General features: G+C 37.9%; 1 protein-coding gene across 2 annotated transcripts; it reads left to right on the top strand.

The window, feature by feature from the left end:
* Positions 1-694: 694 nt before the first annotated feature.
* LOC135641774 (probable serine/threonine-protein kinase At1g54610) lies at positions 695-10,002 on the top strand. 2 transcript variants are annotated; one of them, XM_065157478.1, is made up of 8 exons: positions 695-5,002; positions 6,099-6,383; positions 6,491-6,808; positions 7,330-7,557; positions 7,992-8,089; positions 8,200-8,302; positions 8,875-9,309; positions 9,651-10,002. In XM_065157478.1, the coding sequence occupies exons 1-8, from the start codon at positions 4,511-4,513 to the stop codon at positions 9,798-9,800; spliced, it is 2,109 nt and encodes a 702-aa protein (XP_065013550.1). In that variant the 5' UTR covers positions 695-4,510; the 3' UTR covers positions 9,801-10,002. The 2 variants fall into 2 exon arrangements, with proteins under 2 accessions (XP_065013550.1, XP_065013549.1); XM_065157477.1 differs by having other exon boundaries at positions 8,872-9,309.
* Positions 10,003-10,277: the final 275 nt, after the last annotated feature.

Raw genomic sequence — 10,277 nt, 5'->3', positions numbered from 1 at the left:
TCACTATAAATCTCAAAGCACAATCATTGCTTGAAACTTCTACAGTCGATTCGACCTAATAGCACAGTTCGAATACAAGATGTGGTTTTTTCCTCACACTAATGACATTTAAACTAAATTACAATGTAAGATATGAGGAGACTTTTGACAATTTGTAGGGTACCAAAACGTGTAGTGATGTTAGAATATTATTCACATCATTTTAGTCAATAGCAATCATAGTAATAAAGTAAAATTATAACAAAAAATAATAACTATTCTCTTTTGATGTTATAACCCAAATTGATAAAGGAGATTTATTATTGTGTCGAAGATGCGATCAAATGGATGGGTGACACATGCTTGATCTTAAGACATCACGACACATTTCATCTTAGATAACGTCTTATCGGAATGAGATGAACTCCAGAGGTGAATTTATATAGTGATATTGATTAGAATATTCGAGATCTATTTTGGTAAGTTCATAATTAAAGCTTTCTTTTCTAAAACAAAATAACGTGGTAATAATAACGTTTCGTCATATAACGTTAAGATATCGGTTTCGATTTGAACTTGTAACGTGTGTGGAACCCGCAAACTGATGGGGCCAAGTGATTGGTGGAGTAAGTTCGTGAGATTCTCATCGGACGGCTAGAATTTATTATGATGATACTACGCGAGGAGTATCTTCTCACCGTCTTTCTACAGCGCCCAACCGCCTGAGCTACATGACGGGTTCTCTTTTCGCCGCCATCGGTGAGGGAGTTCGTGGCTCGAAATGTTGAGCCCCACCACCGTGCTCCGTTTCAGGCCCAATTGGAACCCTAATCCCGGCAAAACTCTATCTAGGTTTTCGGAAGAGGGGCTCCGGAGATCCTCCACCGTACCTCCGATTGGGTTCGAGGATTTCGCCAGCCATGGCGAGGGTTCCGATTGTCCGAGCTGCTGCGGCTGCGCATTCCACCAAGGATGCTGCTACAGAAATCTCTACGCCGCCTATACAGTATATATGGTTTTCAGCTTATGGTGAATGCGCCTCTTCTGGAAATTGCTTGAAATGCTTTCTCATCCTTTTAAGACATCTATTTATGCTCGTAAATTGGCACATTTGAAATCGCATTTTGACATATCTATGTTCTGAAGTATGTTGTGGTCAATTGAATCTTGCATATCAGATTGTCTTATGCATTCTTTTCTACTGCTTCAGCAAGTCCCTTTTAAGATATCTGTACATTCTGTTTTTCCCCTTTCCTTTTTAACAGTTGTCTGTAGCAGCTATTCATATTTGCTTCTTGATAACTACAGTGTGATGATTTTGTTGTAGTTGCTTCATTTCATCTAATCAAACAGAGCTGACAAATCTATGTAACTAGCAGTTGTTTACAGGACCCTATTTGTATCTGATTGTTATAAATTTTTTTTTCCTGAGATATCCACTGAACTATCCCTTATAATTTTAAATATTTATTGATTCAAATTGTATTCTATTTCAACAAATTGCTGGAATGTGCATCAGAGATATTTACATGCTTATATGTATTATAGGATGGTCTTTGATCTGAACATAGCTAAATTATAATTATGGACTGACAATCCCATATATAAGTCCAGAATTTGGATATCTGATTTTTGTAACCACACAGTCATGCACCATTGTTCAACATTTTCTGGTTATACTTTGTTGTGTATTCTGAACTATGTGCATTGTTAGTTGAATTATGCTACAGTGAAGTGTTGGCTTTGGCAATCAGAGTATCTGACTTGCATTATATAAAAAAGTTCTTAGGCAGTGTTTTAGCCTTTGTCATCAAGCATCTTCGTCTTCAAAGTTTTTCATGAACCAGGAAAAAAAAAATAGATATTTGATTCCAGTTTTTGCCAGTTAGCTGTGATATACAATCTTCAATTTAAGGCCTTTTCAAATCAGAATTACATTCCAAAATTACACCGCCATGGCTGGGCAAGGGCAGAGAAAGTTTCTTTGTGAATATCAAGATCCTTGCTTGTGATAGTTCCATTTTGCATATTGCCTGAAACTTAAGCCATGGTGGTTAATCATATTTTCTTAGTATAGATTGATCTATTTAACCAAGAGAAAAAAAAATGTGAAAGTTTCTCTTACAGGTTACTTCTTAATAAAATTATGTTCCAAATGTTGCTAATTTGCAGAGATCATCATCAGCACTCATCATTTCAATTTCTTTAAGACATGGTTACCAAACATTTCAATTTCTTATGACATGGTCCTCTATTTTTAACCTTGAACAAGTTATCCTCTCTATCATCATGCAAGCAATCATCCGGGAAATAATTAGGACGCTGAAGCAAAATTTGAGTCTTGCTGAGTGGTTGTAATAAAAGTCTCTCTTTCACCTGGCGATGCAAGAATATTTTTGTACTCCATTATGTTTTATATGTTCATGATTCCGGAAACATATTTCATTAAACATAATGTACAGTCATGTTTCTTGAACTCCTGAAGTGCAACAAGCTTGAATGGTGAATCTTTACAACACAACAGTTCAGCATCACAATTACCTCCTTCCAGAGCTGCTCGCTGGCCACTACAGGAACAAAGGGTAGCTTCACACCAGCATCTTCCAATGAATCTACCCAACCTTGGCCATTAGATGAAAAATCTGTACTCCATTTCAAAAGCACAAAAGCAGCATGGTTGATCGAAATTGTGGATTTCTGCATTATATGACACAGTTACTTCGCTGAGGATTCAAGCTTATGCAAACAGTCTCGATCCTTCGCGCATCAGAGTTGCTGCATCCATCTTCATGAATTCCGACCTGGCTTCATGAACCCTAGGGAGTTTGTTTTGTTTTCTAATTCTATAAAACTTAATTTTGTTACCAGCAAAATATAATTCTTCAGTTCCCAGTCCTTTTTATGGTTCCTTCTCACATTATTGGTTGAACTCTGTATCTATTTCTCAGCAAATTTTCTGAGAGGATGCTGCTGATCAAAGCAATCCCAGTAGATACCGTGAACAAAATGCCAGCGACCATGATGGCACAAGGTATGAGTTTATAATGCTTTCAGTGTTAATTTTGCATAGATAGAGTACTTGAATCTTAGAGAACAACCTAAATCAATGACAATAAGAACAACTCTTATTTTAGCCTGGCTTTAAAAAGAGAGATTTAGAGAACAAATCAAAGACAAGACTTACCCTTGTTATTCCAACTTGTGTATTTGATTGTTCAAACTATTGGCAACGTCTCGAGGCATGTCTTTAGACGTGGCGCCTACTCTCATAACATTTGATTCAAGAGTAATTGAAGTAAAATAAACGAATAAGAACATGATCATAAAAGCCAAGTGGCATCTTCCAAAATTTCTATACGCATTAAATGCGTTTAGAAAAATTAAAACAAACCATTTGAAGAAGTAAGAACAAAACATGTCAAAAAAATATAATTCAACTTCATAGACTAAGTTGTTCTTGGAATATTTAGGGATATTTAATTCGAGACATTGAAAAGTGATTTGCCTCCACTATTTCGTCTCACATTTTTTCTCAACGGTAATATGGAGGAATTATTGAACAGCCTACGTGTACTTCACATCATGGCATGATTTAGATGTTTCATGTTTATGGGGACCCACAAAGATGAGTTCCTCTTGTGGAGGGTAATCTTTGTAGGAGGCAATAATGGTATAAATATGTATATATGTATTTATATATAGGGAAACACATTACTAGTTGGCGCGCACGTCGCTGAAGGAACTCTCGATGGGGTCATATCAACGTCGTGCTCCCCTCGCGCACGCGCGCGCGCGCGCTGACAGAATGCAAGCTGTGGGAAGCGAGAGAAATCCATAGGCTTGGCGAGAGTTTAGAGCGACGTGGATCCGACTGCAGCTTTGATTCCTTTTCTCTCTTCTTTGATCCCTTTTCTTTAGATGAAACAAAGAAGTATTTGATTTTTTTGATGCTGGGTTGTGTGGTCGTTTCTGATCGTCTTCTCCGCCCTTCCCTCGGTTCTATCACGGGAAGATGAAGAAGGGGGCACCTATGGTGCGGAAAGCTTCGCCGTAATACAGATAATGGGGAATGATCTGGCGATCGCTGCTTCAGCCAGTTCCTCCCGTGATTCCCGCGTCAAGGTGGGATCTTGATCCGGTTTCAACGATCCCCGCGGCTTCTTTCTCCTAGGGTTCACGGGCTTGTTATGTTCCTGTTATCTCTAGAGGGGGCAGCTTTTTCGGATTTTGTGTTTGGATTTGATGGCATGATAGCTTGACTTCCAAGTCCATGAGAGAATTTCCGGTTTGAAGATAATTTCATCATGTTTGATTCTAGTATAGTTTTAGTAGATGGCATTGATCCATTCCTGGAGGTTTCGGAAGGATTGTGTTTGTTCGCTTCGAATGTGAGGATTGCCAATTCAAGATTGTAACTACATCCTTATAAGAGTTGGAAGGCAGTTGGCAGCTTTAGTTCCAGAAATGAATGCATCTTATTGTGGACTGATACATTTGGAAATAAGGTAGAGGGCATCCTGTCTTTCTGGTAATGGGCTGCATTTGTTCCAAAGATATCGACTTGGAAGAGGGTGCGGCGATACATCGGAGCAAGTCCTTGAGTCGATTAGCTACCCTTACGAAGAAGGATGAGGTAGTGGCTGCCATTATCGATGTCGCGATTAACGGAAGCCATTGCGGTACTTCAAGATTTGCATCTAAGATACAGGACAATGCAACCACCACCCTGTCTCTATCACTGGATCAAGGGGAGAAGATGGTTGCCGCTGTTGCTGACAGGACTAGGAAAGTTCAGGCGCATCAGAGACAGGCTACTGCAGATGTTGGAGCACATAGAGAAGGTTCTGAGGCTATTGGTGTCTCAAGTAATATACAAGAAAACTTAAGAATTGTAGATGTGCCCAGTGGGTCTGCAAGAGAGCATGTTGCAGCAGGCTGGCCTTCTTGGTTCGTGTCTGTGGCAGGGGAAGCAGTAAAGGGGTGGTTGCCAAGGAGAGCAAATTCATTTAAGAAATTAGACAAGGTTAGAGTTCTAATTTGTGCCTATCTCATTTAAATGATTCGCCTCTTGTATACTTGTAATATGATCTGATGACCACAAGTTGAGACAGAGACAGGTTCCATATAGACTATGATATTCTATGAGCAGCATTTTAACATTTAGTCTAGCCTTATTGAAGACTTCCTTGAACTCGGACTTCTTGATTCTTCTTACCGTAATGCCAGTAGATCATGATTATAATTACTTGTTGTATCACACAAGCCTAAAACCACATGGGCCACACCTCCAAAAAAGAGGATACACAAATTGGGAGTAGGTTGTAATTCACGTAGTATTGAAAGTTTACTCCACAGGCATTGTAGGACTAATCGGATTGGGGTATTACATTTCTTATTTCTTTCTTTTCCCTCTAGGGTGCCACTATATCATGACTAGTTTCATAAACAAGAGCACAGCAATCTCCTTATGAAGAGTGGAGCATTGAAGTCATTCTGATTGCACAAGATTTAGTAAATCAAGTGAAATTAAATAAATAAGATAAACAAAAAGATGTATTAATATATTTGTTGCAATTACTGTAATGAGATATCTAAATCCTCAACTCTAACCAGGATGCCTAAAATTCCATGTGTTTAATTTTTCTTTTCTGTTTTGTTTGTAAACGAATGTGGATATTTGTCCTGATGGCCAACATCTGTTTAGAAATGTATGGCCAGAACCAAGAAATATTTGTCCTCATGGCAAACATAACTATGATGATACTTTAGTGAGTTTACTGATTCTAAAACTGACAAGAAAACTGTATTAAAAAAAAAAAAGATTCCAGCTAACTTTGGTAAGAACCTCTGATCAAAATACTTTTGTCAGAATCATCGTACCTCTAATTAAGATATTTCTCAAATAGATCAGTTTTCTGCACAATTTTGTAGACATGGATTTCCAGTCGAATGTCATCCTTTTTAACATTATTTTGATTCATTTATCAATTCATGTAGATATATTTTAGTGGGAACATAATATGAGTTTTATGGGAATATAAGAACATAATACGAGAAATATTCCATCTTCAGTAATGACACAACGTATTTGATCTTTTATTAAATTCATTTCATTTCAGATTGGACAAGGAACTTATAGTAATGTTTACAGAGCCCGTGATCTTGTAACTGGCAAAATTGTTGCACTAAAAAAAGTGCGATTTTTTAATATGGATCCTGAAAGCGTCCGATTTATGGCTAGGGAAATTCATATTTTGCGTAAACTTGATCACCCGAATGTTATAAAGCTTGAAGGTATAGTTACATCACGGATGTCTTGCAACTTGTACCTTGTGTTTGAGTACATGGAGCATGATCTTGCTGGACTTGCAGCAAGGCCTGGTATCAAGTTCAGTGAACCACAGGTATGCTCTCATGATTTTGACAATTGATGTTATAGCTAAAAACCTTTATTCTTCTTCTTCATTTTCTGGAACATGTATTTTTATGACCACCATTCTGTCAATTCCAGATTAAGTGTTATATGAGACAACTACTCGAAGGCCTTGCCCACTGCCATAGTCATTGGATTCTGCATCGAGATATCAAGGGTTCAAATCTATTAATTGATGATAATGGGATACTCAGAATAGCAGATTTTGGCCTTGCAACATTCTTCCGTCATGACCAGAAACAGCAGTTAACGAGTCGTGTGGTAACCTTGTGGTATAGGCCTCCTGAGCTTTTGCTTGGTGCCACAGAGTATGGTGCTGCTGTTGATTTGTGGAGCACTGGTTGCATCCTTGCAGAACTACTTGCTGGGAAACCAATTATGCCTGGAAGAACTGAGGTTTGTCATTTTCTGTGTTTGCTTAATTTTCAGTTAGAACAGATGATAGTAAATACATGGAAGTTCCATAACAAATGAATTATTTAAATAAATTATGCAAAATTTCACTAGATGTGGAATGTTTTACATAGCTTGAATGCTTGAAAGTTTTTGTTTTTTTTGACTAAACTGTTAGACATAAGACCTTATGCAACTACTTTGTCCGCTGACAATGTTAACTGCATTTGTATTGATGCAACAGAAGCATTATTAATCTTAAAGAAAGTAATCAGAAGATCCTGCAAAGTATAAAGCTTGGGTTACAGATATGGCTGAAGTGAAATTTTAAGTCCTGCTTTTGTTTTGTGGAAAACTCGATTTCCTTTTCCAAAATGCGGGCTAATTTTCTCCTTTTTTTTTGAAAGCTGGTTTTCTCTATCCTATCATGTTTCTCTTTTATATTGCATTGGTAATTGTTGTTCTTTTGGTAATTAATTTGTTGTCTAAAGACTCTAAAACTATTGGTGGTAAACCATTTTTAGGTGGAACAGCTGCACAAGATTTTCAAGCTCTGTGGTTCACCATCAGATGAGTACTGGAGGAAGTCCAAGCTGCCACATGCAACCGTTTTCAAACCTCAGCATCAATATAGGCGTTGTGTTGCTGAGACCTTTAAGGATTTTCCACCTTCAGCTTTAGCGCTTTTGAATTCTCTACTTTCTATAGAGCCAGCCAATAGAGGAACTGCCATCTCAGCCCTCGGGAGTGAGGTGAGTTGTCACACCTTATTTCTGGTAACTGGAATATGTAGCTTAAAGCTTTGAAGCATAATGATATTCTTCTTTTATCTGCTTTTATGCACAGAATTCCTTAAATCAGTATCTTGTCATGTAGACTTGTATGACTATCACACTAGCTTAAGGTGATCTGCTTATTTAATATCTATTGCTTACTCTAAATATGTCTCATGCTGTAATTTTAGTCTGACCAGTTGAGGGTTTTAGAATTTGTGACTGTGCATGGGTGTTTCTTTGTTCTGTGTTGTGCTCTAGATGATGCCTGACTGATGTAAAACACCTTTGATGTGATGATGATTTAGTAAATTTGAACTAGAATATGGTTTCTTTATTTACTGCAACCTTTTCCAGGCTTATATACTATGTTTATCCTTTCCATCTGATAATTTTGTGACCATATATTTCAGTTCTTCTTAACAAAGCCATTTGCCTGTGACCCTTCAATTTTGCCTAAATATCCGCCGAGCAAGGAGTATGATGCTAAGCTTGCAGCTGAGGCAAGGAGGTATTTGTTCACATACACCGCCCCAGATACTAGTGCAAAAATGTGAGGAATTGGCTACAGTTTTTGTTGATTGCTGACACATTCACTTTGTGCATTGTGAAACTCTGCAGGCAAAGAGCAGAAGTTGCCCATGGACGTGGATCTGAATGTGTCAGGTTGGGAAGAAGAGAGTCCAAAGGAATGCCAGTGCTGGATGACAACGTGGAACAGAAGGTACCTTTTATGCCCTATTCACAATGTGATTCTAAAATTCTTTCAATGTGAAGCATAAAGGAATACAAATGATATAAATATATAACTGCTGCACCTTTAGTTAGTACATAACACCACCAATATGTTAAAGCATTGTCATGAAGCAGGGCTTTTTGTTAGTATGCTTCTGGAAAGAATCAACCGAAGTGCTATTTGAATTTGGGAGCAACTCGTTGAATGAATGTCAAGAAGTTTTGTGATGAATATCTTATTTTAAGAAAAGAAATTTATGATCTATCAGGACAGTATAAAAGAGATATTATGATGAAATTTAATGTCTCTTGTATTGGGCATTTAACACACAATTAAATAGAAAAACACTCAGAATTAGCTGCTTCATGTATAAGCACTTAAGCAAGCTAATGCTTCTTTGATTCTAGAGAACTGGTTAAGGTGGCACAATCTACTTGTCATGGTGGATCTCAATTATTTGCCAGATTATGCAGTCATGCAGTTTTGGACTCTCGTCCATTTCCCCTCGGGTTTAAAATCAACAATTTTCTCTTGTTCTTCATGTTATTGTTGGGCAGAAGTGGCGTGCACAGGCAAATCCCAAAAGCATCAGTGAAAAGTATGATCCGCAAGATGACAGTGTGTCTGGGTTCCCGATCGAACCTCCTGGAGGAACATCACAAAATGGATTCTTCCAATCGGGTGTACACCCTAATGCATTTGGATCCTCGCGGTCTAAGAAAGTGTATCATGAAGAGCTCCGGCCAGTTCCCAGCCGTACATACAGTTCGTTGAGGGTGCCAAACGACCCTCAGTTGAAGACACAGAGGTCATACAGGCCTCAGTCAGGGTTTGCGGACTTTGCTGACATCTCAGGTTCATTTGCAGCAAGAAGCACTGCAACCTCCACATACAATCATCTTGATGTGGCTAAGCCCTCGGAAAAGCATGCTCTTGATAGGCCTTCCTCGTCCCAAAAGAAAGATGGAACAATTGGAAGAAAGGATTCGATATCAGTAAGTTCTGATCCCATACATTTTCTATCACCCCATCACGTTTACATTATAATTACATCTCGATCTTTAACATAAATAGTTCTGATGATACCATCATAAAATGTGCTGAGACCAAAACTTGACAGTAAGTAGGAAAATTGAAGTATGATGCTTAATATAATGGCAGATTGTTGCAACCAAACTCTGCCTTTCTCATTCTAGTGAATTTTATAGATATTATGTAATGACATCTCCCCGTCTCCTTTTTTTTTCTGAAGAAAAATTATAAGTTTTTCGTTCTTTTTTTCCTTGAACAAAGTAAATGTGGTATTGAGCAAATTTTTGTATCATTTGACATATAGGGTTATGGCACAAGAATTAAACGGATACATTACTCGGGTCCATTGATGCCCCCAGGGGGAAACATTGAAGACATGTTCAAAGAACATGAGAGGCAGATTCAAGAGGCGGTCCGCAAAGCACGCCTCGATAAAGTCAAGAACAAGAAGTAATTTTGAGGCAGATCCAAGATATGCACCTTCACGATACAAGTGACAATGTTGTAGATTTAGGTAATGTTTTTTTATGTTGTACATGAAACAAAAGTATTTTGGTTAATCAGGGTAGCTTTCAAACGCATAAGTGAGGAAGATGATGTGAAACATTACTTTGTGGCACATCCCAAGTGATCAATTGATTGCAATGTTCTTATGATTATTAGATATCCAACATATTATCAATCATCTCATTAGTTGATAAATAAAAATAATTGTAATGTACCCATGTGTTAATTTTTGGTTGTCCAAGATGCAAGTTGGTTCGGAACCAATCATGGCCTACTTTTGCATTTATATTAGAATGATCTCGTTCCATGATTAGTCGCATGATTTCGAAGTATCAAGTACATGTCAGTATCAAGTATATGTCGATCACATGACATTAAGGTATCGGTTGCATGTCGAGCATATGGTGCTGTAATATTGTCCGAG

The sequence above is a fragment of the Musa acuminata genome, chromosome BXJ3-6 (genome assembly GCF_036884655.1).
Source record: "Musa acuminata AAA Group cultivar baxijiao chromosome BXJ3-6, Cavendish_Baxijiao_AAA, whole genome shotgun sequence".
NCBI classification, from domain to species: Eukaryota; Viridiplantae; Streptophyta; class Magnoliopsida; order Zingiberales; family Musaceae; genus Musa; species Musa acuminata.
This window is presented reverse-complemented; position numbering and strand designations above follow the sequence as displayed.

Excerpts from the sequence above, each read along its gene's own strand:
- LOC135641774 (XM_065157477.1), top strand. The coding sequence starts at position 4,511 with ATGGGCTGCATTTGTTCCAAAGATATCGACTTGGAAGAGGGTGCGGCG. Across the intron at positions 7,558-7,991 it reads TCTCAGCCCTCGGGAGTGAG|TTCTTCTTAACAAAGCCATT; the intron begins GTGAGTTGTCAC and ends CATATATTTCAG. Across the intron at positions 8,090-8,199 it reads CTTGCAGCTGAGGCAAGGAG|GCAAAGAGCAGAAGTTGCCC; the intron begins GTATTTGTTCAC and ends GAAACTCTGCAG.